This window comes from Dermacentor albipictus, chromosome 6 (genome assembly GCF_038994185.2).
Source record: "Dermacentor albipictus isolate Rhodes 1998 colony chromosome 6, USDA_Dalb.pri_finalv2, whole genome shotgun sequence".
Lineage (NCBI taxonomy): Eukaryota > Metazoa > Arthropoda > Arachnida > Ixodida > Ixodidae > Dermacentor > Dermacentor albipictus.
The window spans coordinates 53,435,313-53,457,894 of NC_091826.1; the positions used below are offsets into that span (position 1 = coordinate 53,435,313).

General features: G+C 47.5%; 2 protein-coding genes across 3 annotated transcripts in view; both read right to left on the minus strand.

Annotated features, from left to right (window-relative positions):
• LOC135906885 (uncharacterized) lies at positions 1-10,512 on the minus strand (the record flags this gene model as incomplete). The annotated part of the gene is made up of 3 exons (XM_065438521.1): positions 10,470-10,512; positions 360-572; positions 1-317 (listed from the first exon to the last, which is right to left on the minus strand). Coding segments are annotated over exons 1-3 (573 nt in total), but the record flags the coding sequence as incomplete, so codon positions are not given.
• The window catches only part of LOC135906895 (elastin-like), a 27,559-nt gene continuing 12,871 nt past the window's right edge, over positions 7,895-22,582 (minus strand). For both annotated transcript variants that reach the window (XM_065438530.1, XM_065438529.2), the window contains 3 exons: positions 19,350-19,403; positions 11,965-12,012; positions 7,895-8,366 (listed from right to left, as the gene is read on the minus strand). In XM_065438530.1, the coding sequence (XP_065294602.1) occupies positions 12,000-12,012; positions 19,350-19,403 (67 nt within the window). In that variant the 3' untranslated portion in view covers positions 7,895-8,366; positions 11,965-11,999. The remainder of the gene's footprint in view (positions 8,367-11,964; positions 12,013-19,349; positions 19,404-22,582) is intronic.

Genomic DNA, 22,582 nt, shown 5'->3' on the forward strand with positions numbered 1-22,582 from the left:
GTCGGTCGGTCGGTCGGTCGGTCGGTCGGTCGGTCGGTTGGGTTGGGTTGGGTTGGTTGGTTGGTTGGTTGGGTTGGTTGGTTGGATTGGTTGTTTGGTTGGGGTGTTGGTTGGTTGGTTGGGTTGGTTGGTTGGTTTGGTTTGGTTGGTCGTTGGGTTGGTTGGTTGGGTTGGTTGGTTGGTTGGTTGGTTGGTTGGTTGGTTGGTTGGTTGGTTGGTTGGTTGGTTGGTTGGTTGGTTGGTTGGTTGGTCGGTCGGTCGGTCGGTCGGTCGGTCGGTCGGTCGGTCGGTCGGTCGGGTCGGGTCGGGCGGGTCGGTTGGTCGGTCGGGTCAGGTCGGTCGGGTCGGGTCGGTCGGTCAGTCGGTCGGGTCGTTTGGTCGGTCGGTGGGTCGGGTCGGTCGGGTCGGTCGGTCGGTCGGGTCGGTCGGTCGCGTCGGGTCGGTCGGGTCGGTCGGTCGGGTCGGGTCGCTCGGTCGGGTCAGTCGGTCGGGTTGGTCGGTCGGTCGGGTCGGTCGGTCGGTCGGGTCGGTCGGTTGGGACGGTCGGTGGGGTCTGTCGGTTGGGACGGTCGCTGGGGTCGGTCGGTTGGGTCGGTCGGTAGGGTCGGTCGGTTGGGTCGGTCGGTGGGGTGGGTCGGTTGGGTCGGTCGGTTGGGACGGTCAGTTGGGTCGGTCGGTTGGGACGGTCGGTTGGTCGGTCGGTTGGTTCGGTTGGTCGGTTGGGTCGGTCGGTCGGTCGGTCGGTCGGTCGGTCGGTCGGGTCGGGTCGGGTCGGGTCGGGTCGGTCGGTCGGTGAGCGCTATTTTAGAGGTAAATCTCCTTCAAAAGTTGTGTGCAGTCGTTGCCTATACCTTCCCCTTCCAGAATATCCCGCAAAATGTTGTGGTCTCCATAGTCATATGCTCCTGTAATGTCTTCAAAGGCCACATTTAACCATCTCCATTCTAGTTTTGATATTGCTAAACGTTGAGAGAGGATAAATAAGTTATCGGCCAGACGCCTACTGATTCTGAAGCCATTCTAAATTCTCCAAATATGCCATTTTGTTCTGCCCACACCTCGGACGTTTAATTTAATTGCCTGCATTGCTAACCTGTTATTATTAACATGGATGGATGGATGTTATGAGCGCCCCCTTAAAATGCTCGGTGGGTTGCGCCACCAAGCTCTTGCTATTTACTGCCTTAGGTCCTACCTAAGCTAAGAAAAAAAAGGAAATGAGCGCCATCTGGTTCCTATTAAAAGCGAAGCTTTTAAAGGGACTGCATTCAAGCCAGTGCCATTATTGCAGTCATACTGTTAAAAGTACATAGGTAGCAGACGGCTTGGCGTAATAGAATCATCGTGCTGTGTTGTCATTCGATATCCCAACGTCCCTAAATCGGCAAGCGTATAAGTTGTCGCAAAGCATACAGGGGGAAGCTTTTGTTAAGGACTGTATTGAATTCAACGCGCCGCTATGGTGAGGCGAAGCGAACATTATGCTACCCCAGATACATATCTTGAACTACTTGCGAATGAATTCGTACATATATATAACTTTGTTGGTGCTTTTTAAGCACCGGATCCGAAGAACTGCGTATACATGTAGAGTTCAAAGAATACAAGCACGTAGGAAAAAATAGCCAGGCATTAGTTACGTTTCAGCCGCGGCACCGGCCTTCGTAGGAGTGGTTATTTATTTATTTATTTATTTATTTATTTATTTATTTATTTATTTATTTATTTATTTATTTATTTATTTATTTGGTACATACTGCTAGCCTTAACGAAGGCTTTGGCAGGAAAGGGTACGTTCATAAAAGGGAAAATACATCATTCACACACGGTTCAACGATAATCGTTCACAAGAGGCCTTGGCTTTGGTTTAAAAACAAGCTTATACACACTCACGTACAGCGATATAGACAATGCACATTCATAGTGAAAATAGAACATTATGTAAAAACCACATTTCATCATGTAGCAACAAAGATATGGTTAGACAGTTTAGACAAAAAAGAATGAAGGGTTGTACAATCGACAACTTCTTGTGGTAACATATTCCATTCTCTGATAGCTTGGGGAAAGTATGAATATCTGAAGGTGTTATTGTGAAACCGATACTCAGATAATTGTTTATTGTGTTTCGTTCTTGAAATTCTAGCGTTAGAGTGTACTAAAAACTTATTTTTGTCCATTTTTAGGGCATTGCTCTGGAGAATAAACAGGAATTTTAGTCAGAGATATCTAGCACGATCGCTAATTGTTGGGAGTCCGGCTAAGCGTAAAAGTTCAGTTGGGGAATCATGACGACAGTATTTATTATAAATGAATCTTACTGCTTTTCCTTGTACGTTCTCTAACTTCGCTATGGCACATTTAGTGTATAGAAACCAGCATATGGCGCCGTATTCTATAACGGAGCGAATGAGTGACGTGTACGCGAGTAGTTTGGTGTTGGGTGAAGCGTATCTGAGGGACCGATTGAGGGAAAAAAGCGCCGAGAGTGGTTTTGTTGCCACGTAGGACACGTGTTTCTTCCATTTTAGATCGAAAGAAATAATTATACCTAAATGCTTGTATTCTTCTACCCTATGTAGTTCTCTTTGCTGAATTTCGTATGGAAAGGTTAGTGGCTCTTTCTTTCTCGTTACTGTCATGCAGACAGTTTTTTCTGTATTTAGCGTCATCTGGCAGTCTTGACACCATTTTGCTATATTTTTAAGTGCGTCATTCAGACCTTTTTCAGAATTTCAGAATTTCAGAATTTATTAATTTATTCATTTATTTGCATAAATGCGCCCCACCGGAAAGCCTCGCTACGTGCCTGGTGCCTATGTGGCCTAGGTAGGTGCCCTTTAAGGGCAACGTGTACTTATACGGCGCCTCACCAGGCCACATGTCAAGCTTTGGTTACACGCTGGAAGTCGTTACTTACCCTTCAAGGAGTGTTCTACCTCAAGATTTTTCTTCAAATTGGTTCGTTGTTAGCCGAAATATAGTTGAGTGCCGCGAACCCACGATTTCAGGAGACGGGCGTCACCGTCACCATAGACAATCTGTCCACTTGCCACCGTCTAATCTCCACAAACCAAACTCCTTGCCTGCGTTCTCCAATGCCGGAGCTGGAGGATGACGTCACGCCTACGTCGCGGGTCCCGCGTTCATTCCTTCTTTCTTTCTTTCTTTTCTCGCTTTATTGCTGTGCGGCGCACTTACGCTGACGGTCTCAAGCGCGATCTATTGCGTTTGTCTCGTTTCGCGCAGCGCATGATTTTACGTGCTGTGCCAACGCCTCCTAAAATAGCCAAAGGCCGGTGCACTTCGATCCGTGACGTCATGCTACTTTGCCCGACTGCCATAGAATCGAATGGAGACGACGCTCCCGAGTACCCGTCGTGGTTGCTCAGTGGCTATGGTGTTGGGCTGCTGAGCACGAGGTCGCGGGATCGTATCCCGGCCACGGCGGCCGCATTTCGATGGGGCCGAAATGCAAAAACACCCGTGTGCTTAGATTTAGGTGCACGTTAAAGAACCCCAGGTGGTCAAAATTTCCGGAGTCCTCCACTACGGCGTGCCTCATAATCAGAAAGAGGTTTTGGCACGTAAAACCCCAAATATTATTATTATTATTATTATTATTAACGCTCCCGAGTAAGCCACCATGATTTTCACGTCACCGATTTCGTTACACCGGGCTTGGCAATGCAAATTTCGGTCCAAGTAGCATGACGCGTAATAAAGCAGGGTACAATGGCCTGCGGTCTAGGAGGTGCAGACTGGACACGAGAACACCTGACTACACCTGCGCGAAAACACGCGATAAGCCTTTATTACACGAACACTGAGACAGACGCAAGCGAATCACGTGGCATTGTGGCGCGCTGGAACACCGTAGAAAATTGCATAATTTCGCCCTCTGCGCGGGCCACTGCGTGACACGGAAAGAAGCAGACGAAGCGGAAGCACAACTCTCCTGCTACGGTACGAAGCAAAACAAAGACACGCAGGCATTCGTTTTGTAAGTTTTATTATTTCTTCAAACTCTACTGAAGCGACAGATCACACAAATAAATTCCCCTCTTGGCTGACGAAATAAAAGATCGAAGAACCCGGAACTGCTGTCATAACACGTGACCGCACAGCCTGTAACCATGGCAGCAGCTGCCGTGCCGAGATAATGGCCCGAGAGGAGAAGCCGGAGGGCAGTGCGCGTGCGCAATGGCGACGAGACGAGCGGGCATCGTCCTTGCATAAGCTACGCAAATAAAGTGACTGATGATTTTCGAGTACGGTAAGTTTTATTAAAATCAAGAGCAATCGCTTCACGGTACCCCGCGCTATAATATCTTGATTTCGCCAGCCGAGAGGGGAAGGGGAACAGTTATCTTTGCCTGTTCCTCTGCCGTGTTGCCAGACTAAACGCCGCACGCAACAGCCGCGTCACATCAGGGAGGAGCTTTGCGCCGATGCTCACTCTGTTTCACGTGCCATCATGCGAACCAGAATTAAAATTTGGAGTAGGGTCTTAGCACGCACATGCTGAAAGAATTTTTCCAAGTGAAACTGTGTCAAAACAAGACTGCCTCTAACTTTTCATTACAAACATACAAACTTACTTCACTCAATCAAAAGTTAATTATTCAGTTTGAGGTAATTGGGCTGCTAATAGTGATAATCATCATCTCACTTTGTGTCCTCCTGGCCACATAACTTATGTGAACAGGTGGTCTTCACGTGCATCCCAGTGCCTAATTTTAAGAAAACCATAATGCTTAATTTTGGACACCCGGTAAAAAGTAGTCGGTTGCGGAAGAAACATATTTGCTAATTACAAAACATTAATTTAATTTTTAATAAATACATCATGATGGTGCAGTATTAGGTAAGCATACATAGAAGAAGTGCTACTCATTGCTTTATACAAATGCTTATTTTTTGTCTTATAATGAAGAATAATTTACAAGTTGGTTCGTAACATTTTAGTAAATCTAATGAATAGCCCCAAACGTGAGAGAAGAAAAGCTCGCATTTTTGTTGTTTACCATTTAAGCCAGAAGTAGGTTTCGTTCACTTCTTACGACATATTTACAGCGTTAAAGCGGGAACACACACGTTGACAGATAGGACTGGCGTTATAAACAATTTTTGCTGTAAACAGAATCCGGCTCTGGTGAGCAATAGCGAGAGAAACTGAAAGAAAACACACCCACTCAATGCGCATGCGTACTCCGCAGGCACAATCTATTTATTGTTTTATTTTTATTTTATTCTTACTTTGTTATTTTTTTTAGAGAGAGACAGGGCAGCTTAATGGACTCTCATGCAGGTTCAACTTCTTTTTTTGAACGTAGAATGCTGCATGAACATTATTTTGTTATCTTTAACAGGTACTTACCAATCCCGTGCACACTGTTCAATATTTATGCACACTCGAACAATCTGCAGTCGTATTAAATTAAACTATGAGGTGTTCCTTGCCATAACCGCGATCTGTATTTGAGGAATGGTCGACGTACTGGGTGACTCAGGAAACTTGAACGACCCGTTGTTCTTTAACCTGCACCTAAAGTCAAGTACACTGGCGTTCCAGTAATATACAATGTGGCCTAATATCGCAATAGAGGTCGTCTTCGTCAAATTAAGAGTAAGCTTTAGTTTGGGCCCGACTCCGATGCCAACTAGTCAAATACATATAAAAGGCAGAAATGCATTTGTCAGATAACCTCTGCACCGATACGAAATAAAGTTTGTTGCATTTAAGAAACAAATTAATACTTTCGCGTCTCTTGAAGTGGAATATTAATTTACAGCTTAAGACTATTGAAAACAGTGTTGTTTTTAATTGTAAGTTTACAAAAAAAATGGCAGCACGAAGCTTACAAGTCCGTAACTCTGCAACACAAAACAGGTACCGCTTCTCTGTAAACTGCAAGCGCTGTAGCGCCTAAAGAGTAATAATTCAGTGCAATCAAAGAAAATTTTATTCTGGGGTATTTCTTGCCTAAACCACGATTTCATTGTGAGCCATGCACACCGTAGTGAGGCACGCCTCTTCAATTTTCACTACTAGGGGTTCCTTAACGTGCGACCAATGCATAGTACGCGGCCGCTTCTGCATTTCGCCCTCATCGAAATGCGGCCGACATTCCCGCGCCATTATTAGGCTTAGCAGTACAACGGCATAGCTACCACGCCATCACGCCGGGAGAAATTCATTATATAAGTATTACAGTTTGCGTGAATACGTTGCAATGCTGACAAGGGTTTTGCAGTAGTTTTACCCGCCTATCATTGGCATACGTGAGAGCTACGTATATTACATCAATATATTTTTCCGATTAATATGACCTATTAGAAGCTCTTCATAGTTATTATTACAGAGCTACATTGTTTACATTCTATCGTTTCGTTTTCAAATATTTGCAATTTCAACAATTTTCGCTAAATATATACCCGCTAAAATCAAAATTCGGCTCCCTACAATCACTACATTTTAAGGTTGTTCTTCTGAATGCGACAAACCTCCAAAATCAGTGCACTGGTTGCCAGGAAAAATGATTTCTCTGTTTCCATGTATCAAGATAGGAGACCCCCCCCCCCCCCTAGATAACAATTTCTCTAAAAAAAGGCTCTCAAATACTTTTCTAAATATAGAATGAACCCACTTTTAAAGGTCGTCATATCACGAACCTCATGCCGCAAAAATTTTTCTAATCCTTCCACTATAAGTGAACTTATCGCACCGATGCCCAGCTTTCGAAGCGGAGAAGCCAAGAGAGGCCAAAGCCCCGGCCGTAAGTTGAGTGTCGCGGCAACGAAAGGGCTCGTCGCGACACCCCGTGGCGGCCGCGGTAGATTTATGCGCGGCAGCCATCTCGGAGGCCGCACACATCCGACGCAGCTATGCGCACTATGCAGAGACGAAACGATATTCCTAGCTTTGTGCGATTGCACACGTGGGCATTTTTTCATTTATTTAATCGACAAATTAGCGATTATACATTATTGGGAAATCTCTCTCGCGATCACGAAATAAGGCGGTATCATTGGTGTGCCAGGTGCTTTCGATGACGCTGGGTGACGACGGTGAGGAAGCGAGAGCAAGCGATTTCTCGCTGTGTTTGACAGCGGATTGTAAATTGCGTGCTGCACGTAGCCTCTACGACCAATCGGCAACATTTTCTCACTATGCTCGAGAAGTGTTTCAGGGTCCCTTTAAGGATGCGATGTGCACGAATTTTTGGTCCGCAAATCTATTCCGAAACAACCAACGCTCCTTCAGAGCACTAACTAGTATTGGATGTACGCATGCCACCGACAATGCTCTATGATGCATTTTAACAATCCGACGTCTAAAGCGTTCACTTCCACCATTCAGCTGTTCCTGATGCCTAAAGGAGGTTGGGCGGCGCACAAGAAAGCTTTACCGATTCTGTGGTCATTTAGGCAAACGGCCTGATGACTTCCTACCTGCCAACGTGCTCATCTCATCCCTCCTGTATAATAAGGGCCATGACACTCACTGGGTACTATGACATCTTCCAGTCAAGCTGAGTAGCAATATCAAGCGTATTTATGAAACAGTGAACCCTGGTTCCACTTGTGGTATCAATCCAGAAATTTATATTCGGGATTACGGCGCCACAGATTAAGACGCATACTAGTTTAATTGCACCCTATTATTTCCAAACGCTGCTCGCATAATACTTCTCGGGAAAATCTTGTGGACTGTATCAGTTAAACATCACCTACGATTGAAGAAAGCGGGAAGGACATCGGATAAGAGAATTTTAGGTACACGCATGGGTAAAATTGCCTCGCGGTAAACCTTTCCTTCTGCCGCAACCAAGCTGATGCGGAAAGGATTATTACCGCTCAGTGTGCGGTCTTTACGAAAACGTAGAATAGCTTAAACTCGGCAATGGTTTATGTATAACAATCAAATATTTCCGCAGAGAGAATGTGGGTGGATAACGTGAACAAATCGAGCTTCGAGTGAAGCCCGAGTTGGAGGCGGGCGTATACGGGGGTTTCTAATTCACTAAAATCACCGGCGTCTTCAACACCGAAGCAGTTTTTTTTTAATCGTAGGAGGCGCTGACGATGACCGGGCTTCACAAATGCTTCGCCACCCTCGTTGGGTACTGCAGTGAGTCCTGCCTGCCGCAAAGCGCACGCAGGTGGAGACAGCGACAAAGGGCGCAGCGCCCCCTTCCACTTCAATCGTCGCGTTTCAACTCGCGGATTATTCGCAGCATGTAGAAGAAGATGTTGGTGGCGTCCATGTACAGCATCAGCGCTCCCAGGATGTAGTCGTCGGGCGGTAAGAAGCCCGCCCGGTTTTTACCACCCACGATGAGTAGCGCTTCGATGATGACGTACTGGGTACAGTAATAATATCATTCATTCATTCATTCATCTATTTGCATACTGACATGCCGCAGCTACTCGAATGCAGCTTATTTTAGGTTTGTTTGCGCATTAAGGTATTTCTCATTCATTCATTCTTTCATTCTTTCGTTTATTTATTGATTCATTGATTCATTCATCTATTTGCATATTGACATGCCGCAGCTACTCGAATGCAGCTCACTTTACATTTTTATATGTGCATTAAAGGGAAGCTGAAAGGTTTTCCAGAAAAATATGAGTGAACATCTGTACTTAATGGTTTTCAACCCTCCGAATTCGAATATTGTATCGAAATTGAGCGAAAGACAGCGCAAATATATTTTATTTCGACGAAAAGTGCAGCAGCGGACACGCCCAGCTCGCGCGTCTCGTTTCCGCCCGTGATTGGTCGGGCGCCTCGTGACGTCAACTCTAGTAACCGACCGCTGCCGTTACACATGAAGCGCGGTGCCAGGTAGTTTGGTGCTGTTTTTCTGAGACGGTAATGGAAAATTTAGAGAGACTGCGTTTTTCTGAGGAGTTCGGCGTTACTCCCTACATGTACTAGCCGATTGCGAAGAGCCAGCCTCTAGAAGAAGCAAACGATGCTGGTGCGAGCAGTGCTTTCGACGCGCACGAAAGCAAGGTCTGGGATCTCCTCGTGTTGGAAATGCTCTTTGGTGAGTATGTTTTTTGCAAAGCGATCTAGTGATCTCGCCGATCTTTCGCCGATCTAGTGAGCTCGTTTCCGGTCAAACAACTGTAGTGATGTGTTCCTGCATGCTTCCTCGTGGAACGTAAGCGGGGATGCGATCGTCGGCATTTGTGCGCTGTCCAAAGCTGTCGGCAATCTACAAAGACGGTTTAAACGCGTGAAAAGCTTCCCGGTTCATGCAGTACGTGTAGTGACCTTCATCTCTTGACTACCACGTTAACTACCACTCACGTTGATTACCCCTCACGTTGACTACCACGCACGTTGACTACCATTCTACCTACACGCAGACGCACCAACAAAGGAATGCATGGTCGATCGAAGCAGATTACTATGGCACGCACGTAGAAACAAGCGCGGTCAGGCATGGTCGCGGACGCTGCGAAGAAACGAAACACTAGAGTAGACGTCACAACACCGCAGTTTCCGGTCTCCGCTCCCATCGTCAGCGTCAGCAGCAGCGCGCGGCATTCGACGGGGGGGGGGAGGGGGGGGGAGCTACAGCGCAATTTCAACCGACGAATACGTCGCTTCTAATTGAAAAAAAAACCCAAATTTTACCTACATGGTTTATAAGGTTCCTGCATCCGTCTATGAGCGTCTTATTGAATTCGACAGACTCTTCAGCTTCCCTATAAGCTATTTCTTTAGTTGTACACGCGATATTTTGTGCGAGGCATGCACGTACGTGGGAGCACAAAAGCATGATAGAGTGTCATGTTACACATAACTGAAAATCACCTTGAGAAATATACGAAGAGGTGTATTATTCAGTTAAACAAGCCCTGTAATAGAGCAAGGTTCTTCATAAAAGCCGATGTCCGCTTTAACCTAGGAGGACGAATCAGTAGTATTTGCGTATTCTAAAAGAATTCCTTCTTGGGCTAGTTAGTTTTGCCAGCCGAACAAACAAATTAGCGCGGTAAAAGCGCTTTTCTTGGCCTCCCTTTCTTGTGCCTGTGCCTTTTCTTGCACCAGTTCAATTGTTCAGCCAGTAATATTTGCGAACAAGCGTACATGTAGACAAACAACTCAACTGCAAAACGGGCACGTAAGACAACAATTTTGCGCGTTCCGGCGCTCCAGCATGTAAACAAAGTAATAAATTCACCTACTTCATGGAGCTACCCTCTCCCATCTCCAAGCTCTGGATCCCTACTCTACTCTTACGTTTCTCATTTTCTCCACTCCCGACAAGCTCAGACCACGTTCTCCCCGGTCATCTCTTTGACCCGCGGAAAACCTCAAGGGACCGTCCCCTCTCCAACCCTTCTGAATCTCGGCCTAGCCCCTCTCGAAAAGCCTTTTCTAAGATTCCCCGACTACGGTCCAATCTCTATGCTGATAAATATAATCGTTTGGCCTACTCAACGCTCACCTGGGAAGGTGGAACTCACACTATGCTCCTGCTTCAACCTCATTTCTGAATTCCTTTCGCACTGCAGTATGCAAGCTGCTCCACAGAAAATATGAGTTGCTGCTCCTTTCCCCTACTAAGTACCAACTCTCTGTGAACCCCCTGCTTTATCTTACTCGTGCCGTTACTTCCTTCCTCCACACTTCATTCTGCCAGTTTTAGGCTTTCCCCTCCAAGACCACTCTTTTACGCGAGCAGTACAGTCCACCGGCACCACACGCCACCAAGTAACCCACGTAGTCCGACGAGTAGTTAAGCGGCGCCTCGACGAATGTAGAGCCAATCGGCAACTGGGCCGCGTGTCCAGCTCTGCGCAGGACCGTTTGCTACTGCAGCGGGCTGGCATTCGGCCCCTCGAATTTCCTCTGCACACCCTTCAACGACCCCTTCCCAGCAATCTCCGCTGTGCCCCTTTTCTCTCTAACATGACGCCACATCTTTGTGTGGGACGACGACAAGCCCGCGCTCACTTCGACCCTTCCCCACTGGACACTGTCAAGGGCTACGTTGACGCAGCGTATTACCAAACTCAAGACTCCACCGCTTGTGTCGCAATGCCCATCCATCACTTCCGCTGCTGGCCGCTTCTCAATTCTTACCTCACCTCTATCCCTTGAGGTGGCCGCGATCATTCACGCGACGCGGCGACCGAGTGAAGCAGCCGAGCCAGCTGGCGTCCCCTCAGAGCTTATTGACTTTTCATTGCTATCAATAGGGGCAAAAGGGGTCTATGTAGCTAATGTCACCATTTCACCCAAGCGTCATGCCGGTCGTGCATTTTTGACCGAATAAATAAATGAATAAATAAGTTAATGTAGATGCTAATGAAATAAAAGCTTGTTGTTTCAAGCTAACCAATAACTTTCAGGATTGCCCATAAAATTTAACGAGATGTTCAGTTTTCCTCTTGAAACGGGTGACGCAAAGATAGATTTGTGCGGAGAGAACAACCGCTTTCAACGCACAACATCGCCTTACGTCATCATATAAGCGAACCTAATTGGCTGTCGCATCTATGGAGCTTCTGTAAGAGTTAGACAGCGTGCATCTAACATTCTATACTTAGGTTGTCACTTACTATATTAATCAGCTCTACTTATTTTATAATTGCAACGATAGGGTTAGTTGTCTTTTCACTTGGTCAATATACATAGTTCCTGCAATGTCATACTTTACTGTCGGAAGCCAAGTAAATTAAGTAGATTTTTTTTTTCGTATTGTCGTGGTTTCTAACGTTTTGGGGTTTGTGCTTCGCAGACACCAGTACGTGGCAAAATCGGTGGCCATAAGCGCTAAATTCATTCTTGCTGCTTTTTTGTTCGTCGTGCTTATATATGCAGCAAGTGTTGGCGGAACGAGCTGTTTTTGTATGCTAATCTCGCGACTGGTTGTATCATATCAACTTCGAAGTTATAGACTGTCAAAGGGCATCTACAAAAAGAGATAGTCAACTTACAACGCAAAATACTGCAGATGCGGCACAGGCGTAGATCATCTTAAGCGTCTGAAAGAGAACACACAGGCAGGCGACAGGAAGCAATAATTGAGTATGTATTTGATGCACACAGAAGGCACAAACACACCCGCGCTTCTACCTCAGTAGTGCTATTCTAGCACAACCTCTCAAAAGCATTTGTTTGGCGCGAAAAAGGGAAATATATTTGCGGGAACTACTTTGATATATTTCAGCGTTGCTAATCCGGGCTGGCGAAATAATGAGGACTGTCATACAATCTCAGTCTGCATTATAGTAAGCATTGCTTCAAGCCAATGTTTTGATTACGTGCACCCTGTTCTGAGTGTCTCGTTTTGAGCTTTCGTTCATACCTTCTTCAGTGTAAACTACTCACGCCCGAGAATTAAGTCAGGCTAGGGAGGGCCCAATAAGGCTGACATACGTTTCCCAAATACGGCTCAACAAAACTACGTAACAACTTTGAGTCACAGTGCATCTACTGGGGTGGCTATTACTAGCGATCCTTCGTACATCGATTTAAATGTTCATTCTTATAATAATAAACTTGCGCGCGTGGCAGGAAACTAAAAAGAAGCTAGTTATGCGAAGTTTTCTCAAACGCGAGCAGCCTCCACTTGTTCAATTTATCGTTGCGTTGAGAGGCGATGGAGGGGAGAGATATACGTTATTAAATCAATTATTACGCATGCCAACACACAAGCGAAGAAATATGAATGCCTCAAAAAACATCAAATATCAATCAATTTGAAGTGATATTACAAGCATAGAAAAAACATTACGCATTCGAATGCGTCGTTATACAGACAAAGTCGTTATCCAATTACTATTTATACTCGTAGATTTATTCAAGCCACTGCATAACTAGTCGCCCAAGAATATTCTCATATTCTTGTAGGGCTTACGCGCCAAAGTCTCGATATGATCATGAGGCACGCCGAAGTGGGGGAATCGAGATTAATTTAGACCACCTAGGACTCTTTAACGTCCACCCAATTGACGGTACACGGGCGTATTTTGCATTAAGCACCCAGCAAATTGCGGCCACCGCGGCAGGGATTCGATGCGACAACTTCGAGCTTAGTAGCGCATTACGCCACCGCGGCGGCTAACTAGTGTCCCGTCTCAATAGAGAATTTTATTACGTCCAGTATTCCTGCAACCATGGGCTGTTTGCCGGATGAGCGGGGACGTAAACGTGAGTGGCCAGATTAGTGGCGCCAGCTGGTGGTGCAAAGCTCAACCACATAAACACAGCTAAATACTATATTCTGCTGAGCTGCTCGTGTAAATTTTTGACAGCGGCGTAATCGTGTTCACAATTACGCCGCTGCCGAAAGTTTGCATCAGCAGCGAAGTAGAATATAGTAGGTTACTGCAATTTTAGCTCTGCGTTTGTCTCGTTGAGCTCTATGCCACCAGGTGGCTCCACCTCTCCGGCAGCTCACACTTAGGCCCCCGCCCATCCGGCAATTGGGCCACACCACCCCCGTTTGCTGAAATAGCGGACGCACTAAAGGTCTCCAATAAAACGCGCGCTGGCTTGTATTCCGTATGGGCCTCTTTTTTTCGTGCAGTCACTTTTATTTTATTTTTTTCGCCAATTTGGTCTCGGCTACCTGTGACTCTACTTGAAGCGCATGTGGCTGTTTCGGCACTAACGTGTGCATAGATCGCCAAGGTTGTTTCTTACGCTGTGTTTTCGGTTTCCACCGGTTTCCACGCACATCAGGGTTTCGCACGAATCGGTTTCCACCTTGGTCTCTGGCTGTGCTGCTCTTGTAAACACAGTGTAAACAGTCTTTCGTCTGTGCGTTCCCACAATTAACATTTTGGTGGAGGTTTGCGGTCCTCGTCCTCGGCACGGAGCTCCGCAGCGGTCGCGACATGGAGCTGGCTACCATACCTCCCGGCGATGAGACCCCGCCAGCGTCGGCTACGACTCGGAAGACTGCTCGATGTCGTGACGCTTCCACAGGCTCACGACCCTGGCCTGTTTTCCGGCTTCGACGGCACCGACGTCAAAGAGTGAATCATCCTTTACGAAAGCGGCAGCGCTCATAAGAGGTGGGATACAACGATCATGTTCGCTAACGTCGTTTGTTACCCCACGCCTCTGGTACCGAGCCCACAAAAGCTAATTAACAAGCTGGGGCATTTTCAAAAAGAAACTTCCTGAACAGTTCGGCGACCCCTTCGGGCGCACAGTCTCAGCCAAAAAAAGTCCTTGCTACGCGTGCTCAGAGCCTAAAGAGGTCTCATACACAGTAGACGTCCTGGCGCTTTGCCGCGAAGCTGAGGGCAAGATGTCCCAAACAGACGAAGTGGCGCATATATTAAAGGGTATCGCAGACGACGCCTTCAACTTGCTGGCTTTCGGCAACGTCTCCTACAATTGATGCCATCGTCAAATAACATGCCATAGCTTCGCACAAGCGAAGAGACTGCGTATCACACCTGACATCGTGCGCCTCCCCAATACCGCTGCTATGTCGACTTGTGCGGACCATCCTCACCAGCCAATTCGGCCTGACAACCTAACTAGTGTCGTTCGCCGCCAGCTCGAGGCAGCCTCTTCCACGCTGTGGCCTCGTCACGATGCAGATTCCCGTGTCGCCTTTCACGTCATGAAATCCTGCAGCCTGGTTAATCCAGGTGGAGGCCATCTTCAACCTTCGGCGCATTACCTAGCAGCGCGCGAGGTTCTTCCAAGCTGTCTCGGCACCCCTACAGAGGTGGCTGAGGGGGCGCTGATACGTTGAGTACGCACCCCACGAGACTACCCCCCTTTTGACAACTTCAAGACTAAGGCGCTGCAGCGCAAGTCTTTGTCTGTGCGCAGGCGCCTCCAGTAGCGTCTCAACGAAAACAAATTCGGCAACCATCGACCGTCGGAACTTCGACGTCGTACGCGGCGGCTCCTCAGTGAATGTAGGCTGGACGCAAACAACCCGCTGCTGCGTGGATTGTTCCTTCAGCATGTGCCAAGGAATATTGTGGCCACCTTGGCTGGAGAAGGCATGTCCCTCGACAATCTTGCAGAGCTGGCCGACCGCATAGGAGGTACGGTGACAACAACTACTGTTTCCCTGTCGCACCTCAAAGATCGGCAATCTCGCCTTGAGCAAATGATTGGCGTACTTGCTGAGACCCTTACTGCACTGGCAAGTGGAGTACTGCAAGTACTGCAAGTGGAGTTACTGGCAATCAAACACTGCCTCCGATGTGCTCCCGTTCCTTCGTCAGTGCCTTGCACTGCGAAGGGTACGGCGCAGTGGGGCGTGCCCGCAACGCTCCGCCTTCTACACGTCACAGTGGCGCACAGTTCCAATGTCATTTTGCATGTTAACGTAGACGCCACGACTTCTACATTTGGTGCCTACGACGCGCTCTAAAGCCAAACGCGCTTGTCCTCGGCGAGCCGCAGTGCGCTTAGCCAGTGGACTCGTGGCGGCACCCCGCGGCGGCCGCGGTATCTGCGCCATGTAGCCGACGGTAGCGTGACGTCAGCTATCAGCCAATATAAGCCGTCTAAGGCAATAACGAAATAGCCCGTCCGCTTGCGAGCTCCACGCACCGCGTACGATAGCAAAACTTGGCTGAGATGTTGACAGCTACGTACGCTGCCCTCGGAATATGTTATTTCACTAAGCCCGAGGGGTGGTTCAGGGCTCTTTCAAGCGCACTTAGCGCCGAACCTCTGCCACTTAACATCCTTTACTAAAGATGGCAGTAGCTTCTTTCTCGGTAGACCCAGTATAATATAGCTATGTGTTAAGGCGCGGATATCCACACTTTCGCGGAGCAGTTTCTCATAGAGAAACGAGATGGCGCTTTCGGCGGCACGCCGCACGTCGCCTCAGCGACAGCGCACGGATACTAAACCATTGCCACTTCCACCTTGTTTCTTTGCGACAAGTTGTCGGAAATGCAACTGAGTTTTCGCTAACGCACTGTTCTCCAGTCATGCCGGATTGAATCACGTGGATTGAAGTCGTGTGCAGTAGATGGCTGCAAAATAGTCACAGGCATATTAGGAAATGGAATGAATCTGTGTAGCCAAGTTCGCGGACCGTTGCTGCAACTGTCCGTACGTGTTACCGGCACTCCGAGATATGCGGCTCTTTTGATGATACGTAAATTTCCACGTCTGCCAGCGTAGTATCGCCACGCTTCAAAGAAAGTGCTTCAGTCCCGGCACGTCGGCAAGAGTGAGTATCGCTCGTTAAACAATACCGAAGGTAGTAGCGCCACTTCCTCTTATCGTACGTTTCGCGCACGGTATGTACACACATCTAGCCCAACTGGCACGGAATCTTACGCCCACTCTATCGCCAACGTGTCAATAAGTGAATGGGCGCACTTTTGAATATATGCGCACCACATACGCACATTACGGACTACACCGATAGCGCACGAATGGTGGAGGCTGAATGTATCGTGGTGGTCAACAAGAGTAATCAAATTACTAGAGATAATACATCTGTGTTACAAGGTATTACAAAGTACAAACTGGCTACATTCCAAGCCTTGCGCGCGGCTAGAAAAATATCTATCGGAACTGAGCACACCCACGAGCGATTAAGCAGAAATGATCAGGTAGTGACCGCACCAAGAAAATTTACCGAGTCAGAAATATGACAAGCTGCTGCTTCAAAATACTTGCCAAATAAAGGATGCAGAGCAAAACACACTAATCCTGAATCAGTTCACGAGTGGTAAGTTTTGATAGCGTGGAAAACATTCAGCGTCGTTTTTAAAACAAGCACCAAATACGCTGCTCGCGACGTTTGAGCATAGCTTCTGCATGCTCTCTGAAGCTGTGACCAAAGCTTCGTATCGTCCACCCAGTCACCATCTACGGTAACTCCCGAAACAGAGGTTCGCTAAGCCGCTCAGGCGCCATACACACCCATTGTAAACGCAACTGCAACGGAGGCAGATGAGGCAAGCAATGGACGCTTCACCACGTGATCAAACATGGCAGCGCCCACAGAGTCGCCGCGAAGAGGGTCAATAGTCCGGTGTTTCCGGCGTGCAGCGGAGTGGCCGGCGAATTCGGATCATCGTTCTCACTAAGATCGCCTAAACTGCGCCCGTGCCAGTTTAAGTCGCAGTCTTTGCCGCAGAGCAAGCGTAGAAGTACGAATCGCGCGAGCGCTTAGTTGGTTGTAGGACGCACAAATTCCGCAAGCTCACTACCGTGAAGCCGAGATGTAGCAGACGTGCGGGTCCTGTTCGCTCCTACAAGGGAACGGCGCAAGCAAGATAAGCAGACGACACTGGCGCTGATTCTCAACAATCTACGTCGCACGTCACTTTCGGCCACGGGTAATGGCTGCGTTTGTTTTGAGTTTCGGTACGAAAAACGCTGACTTTACCGCGTGATTTTTTGACAAGTTCACTCGAAGTTCAAGCGTAAAATTTTCCATAGAGACAACTTTATGTCAAAGTTACCTGAAAGTGGGCTTTCTACGCGGCCAAAATTTTTGTTGCACTTGGCCTTTAAATTTAGCACAGAGAAGCGGGAAATTACAATCTTTAATGAAGAAATGAGTAATGACGTGGTATCCATTCAAGAGGAAGTCATACGTATACTCAAGCAACATAAATACCTGGGTATATGCATAAGCGAAGGAAAGACTTAGTGGAATGTCCACCAAGATAATATAAAAATGATAGGGAAGAGAATGCAGCAATTATGAAACATAGAGCACTGGGCACTAGAATAAATACGACGTGTTGGGAAAACTTCGGGGAAGTGTAATGGTGCCAGCGTTTGCGTTCACAAATGCAATTCTGTGCTTTGAATCATAAATCATGTCGGAGTTGAAGATAAATCAGATGTCGGTGAGCCAATTAGCTTTGGGGACCTAGGGAAAAACTACAAATGAGGCCGTGCAAGGTGATATGGGCTGGGCTTCTTTTGAAGTCAGAGAAGCGCAGAGCAAAATGACTTTAAGAGGAATACTAAGAAACATGGACGAAATGAAATGTTCGGATAAAGTACGCAAATATCTGTACCTCAATACTGTCGACACAGAATGCAGGAAAAGGTCAATAAAGTTAGAACTCAAGTACAGTGTAACTGAAAGTGTAACTAAAATCACCAGGAGTCGTAAAGCAGCACAAAGACTGTGAAGTGGATGCGAAAGACGGAGATGGCAAGAAATAGGGACGAAAAAAAATCTGTATTGTAACGCAAAGGGGCGTCCCTTACTGTCTGAGGCTAGCTGCATGTGGATAAAAAACAATACCGGAACAAATATGCGGCCCAACATGAGGAAACTCTGTGCCGCAAAACAAAAGAAAAAAATAAAAAGAAGAAAATAACGAAGCTCGGGAAGGGACTAAGCACGTCGTAAATGAATGCCAAGGTATTCACCGAGCGAGACCGGTAGGAAGTGGCCACCTTCCAAAAGCTTCGGGATTCAAAGAAGATGGAAGAATTCACTGGTAAGTAGTTTAGAGTATTGATGAAAAAAATCAGGGAAGAGGTTGATAGAACAAGAGTCATTGCAAAGCGTAGGTGCTTGAGAACATAATAATAAAGGCTTCCGATACGAAAGATCGAGTTCAGATAGGCAAAAGTCTAGATGGTGGTAAAAGCACTAAAACATGAACGGAATGAGCAGGCTCGGTGAATACTCGTCTCCGCCCCCTTTCAAAGGGAATTTCAACCGTCATCATCGTCATCAAATAATGGCTTCGTTCCTTTGATTACGCATAACGTTCTAGTTTCATATTATACAGCCCAATCTAATAAAAATTCGTCGCAAGGAGCAGCTACCCTAGCCCCGCGGTCCTACATCACTTCTACCCAAGTTTATATCCCACAGATGCCTGTAAAGCTTGCGGACAGCGAGCAACGCTGCGACATATGCTATGGGAATGTACCGGCAACCACGGTAATGGGACCACATCCGTTCGCGACGCGACCGTAATCGCGGCCGTTACCACAGAAGCCTCGAGCTCGCTTCTCCCCGACGCCGCCCCGGCTGCGGGTCCCGCCGGAGACCTTCTCCATCGGCGCCGCCCCCGCTGGGAGGCGGCTCAAAAGTTCAGAGTTGGCAGACCAACTCTGGGCCGTCCGGCAAGCCAAAGATGCCGCCCGAGTCCAAGGACTTGGAGCCGCCACCTGAGGCCACCACAACGAAATTGCCGGCCATTCATTAATAAAGTTTCTTCTCTCTCTCTCTCGCAAGGAGCAAATGAGTGCCGGCGTAACCTCGGAGACCGCATTGTGAAATTTACGGTGTGTTTGTATGGTCGGCACTAACCTTAAAAGTAGCAGCGGTGCATAGGTGCTGGGGCATAAGAGTTTCTGGCTTGGTGGCCGTGACAGTTGACAAATTTGTTCTACTTACCCGACAACACCCACGAGAAGTCTGTGCATCTTCGTGAACTTGTTGAGTTCCGGCCTGCGAATGACAAATAAGGTACTGCTTGTTAACGTTGCTACCATGACACCTGCGCGCACTCCTTGAGTTTGCCCTAGCGAATCTCCGCAGCTCAACACACGAGATATTCGAGACAGCCTAAGAGATGTAGGCGTAGCCACAACCAAAATGGCTCCCACTTAAGCCGTTTGATTTCCTGCACGCGAGAACTCACCATCAGCCTATATTTATGTCTACTGCAGAACCAAGGCCTCTCCCAGCGATCTACAATTACGCTTGTCTTGCGCTAGCTGGTTCCAACTTGCGCCTGCTAATTTCATAATTTCATCACGCCACCTAATTTTCTGCCATCCGTGACAGCGCCACCCTTCCCTTGCCTCCCAGTCTGCGACTCTGATGCTCCACCGGTTATCTACCCTACGTATTGCATGGCCTGCTCAGCTACCTTTTATTTTTCTCTTAATGTCAACTCTAATATTGGCTATCCCCGTTTGGTGTCTTATCCTCACCGCTCTTCACACACATTCAAATCCTCATTATCTGTCATTGCTTGCATCTATATACATTCGCATGATAACCAACTGAACCTGATAAAAAGAGGCCTTAGCACATATGTACGCCAACCACTTTTTATCATCATCATCTGACCATCCGATTATCATCTTCACTTCCGATGTCGTTTTCCCAGCACGGCTCTATTCTGTGATGCGGCTTCTCCGCAAACACCGCGATTTGAATAAGTACCAGCGGTGGTCGGTGTAGTTTTCGATTAGTAAGAGAGATGGCGCGAGTGTTGCGCTGCTGCTAACACCACCTAACGGCGGGGTTACTCGGAAGCAAAAGTGCGCAACCCGCACCTATTTGTCTCGGGGTCGGCGAACGGTACCGTATTAGAGTAGTCGGACGATCCCACCGCTGTCAACCAGATGTAGGAGTCGTCGGACTATCTCGCAGCTGCCACCATTGGAAGGAGTTGACGGTCGCAGAGAGAAACTCGGTGAACAGGATTTATTTGCATATTTTACATTTTAAGCAAAATACATGGGTAGTCTAGCGCGACTCCCATATGGAGCCCGCAAGACTAACATACAGCAAACAGCTTACGAGCACACTGCTCACTTGTACGTCTCTAGCATGACAACGAGCACTCAGCTCCCGACGACGCGCACACTCTAGCAGCCGGCAAACGCTGCTTATATCCTCTCCGCTTGACTTCATAGTTCGACGCCATTGTTCGACGTCACCGTTCGAGGGCCCCGTGGACGGATTCCCAGTGGACGGATTCCCAGTGGACGGATTCCCCGTGGACGGATTCCCAGTGGACGGAGTGCCAGTGGACAGAAATGTTCGTGTTGCACCCACACACAGGCTTCAGTGCCGCACAGCTCTCGGTGTCGACGTCAGAGGGCTTCGGAGAACTCTACTCCGCCCCGGGTGGCGCTGCCGAGTACAACATTCCTGAGCTGACCGCTCGCCACGTGGCTGCCGGTCATCCGCAGTTCTCTGAAGGGCGCCCCGTCTGGTGGGCTTGGAACACGTGCAGCGGGCTTAAAACTGGCACGTTGCCAGCCCCGTACGGCCATTCCTAACAACGGGCGCGGGCCCGCCGCTGCTTCGCGGGATCGTCCTGCGGAAGGACTTGGAGCAGGAGACCGGAATGGACGAACGCGATCATTCAACAAAACAGACTGGTGGGCTAGTTGGTATTGTACGGTGCTATATATACTGTAGCCAAGTGCAATAAAGCATACGCCCGTCGTAGCGCTGTGTCCGCTCTGCCTTCTCCCGTGTCGCGCGTTTCTTTGCGCTAAAAACTACTGATGATCGTTCGAACGCGCCAGCGTCCACGTGACCGTACACGCGAACGATCAGGCGTTGGTGTCCCGCACGGGGACGAAAACATTCGCTCGATATCCAGTCGCGGTTAGTCGGGCTTTCTCGATTTGTCGCGCGCCCATCTGCGGGTTCTGTGGATAGCATTTCTGCTAGCAGGTATTAGTGTGTGAAAGATGCAATAAATGTCCTTGTGATTGTTTGATACTGTGTTATCATTTCTTTGTCCCAAGAGCGCCCAACAAGTTTATCCCCTTCAAAATGGCAGTTATTCCCGAGTTATTAGCGGAAGATTCCCGGTGTTCTTGAAAAGCATACAGAGTAGTCTCGCAACTCCCTACCTATCGCGCATATAGCATTGCTGCATACTGCATCTCTTAAAGCAATCTGCAGCAGGAGAAATATAATGGTTTAGTTCAGAGATTAAGTGTTGTTGTAACATTGTGAACGAGTGTTTCGCTAAAGATTCACTCCTGAATTAGTGGCATATTTCGGAGCGATGTAAGGTACGCAACTTTTTGACCACTTTAGGTACCTCAATAGCCAAAGCTCACACGACTACGATCTTTTTTGTTAGGTTACAAAGTTATAAACGGATTTTGTCAGTAGCTATATTTTATAATGTTCAATTTTGCAAAAGAAGATGACCTAAATAAAAGAACTACTCTCTATAAAGTCAGAATACCATTTTTCTTTTTCAATTTCGGCGCATTGGATGCCGAGCTAAACAATTTGTTAAATATGAGCTCATGAGATAAAGCGTGCCCCTAATCTTACCTAAAATGTAAGCTACCTGCATCTGCTTTCTCAAAGTACCACCGCATTTCGGTCTCCCAAAGTGGCGCCTATCATTTTCCGTTCCATTGCTCCTTGCATTGTCCTTATCTTCCTTCGACCCTTGAGAAGGACGTGCGATTATCGTACTTATCTATTCCGCCACGAGGAAATCTGTGATTCGTTTTCTCGATTTTCATCAAGTTCTCGTCTCCTTCCGGAACTTCATCGTGGCAGCATCCCTATAAATTGCAATTGGATAGTGCAGCATACCCAGAGTTTTTTTTTCTTATCTTATCGGCAGCCAGTTGACGCCTTACGGTACCGTATCATTAATTGAAATCTCTAGAAACGGTTTCGCTGCCGGCGACTCCCTGTCTGTTGTCGCTTTCACGGGATCTCGCGAGATCCGATCGCTCATTCGCTAAATCTAATGCAGGCTGCCCAGTTACGCTCACAAAGGATAAAGGTATCGTTTGTATTATTCAATCGGAAGCTTTCTTTTCTGGGCACCTCTTTTACGTACGCACAATAGTTGCTGTTTTATATAGAATTTAAAGCTTTTCTTTTTCATATGCATCATTATATTCGTT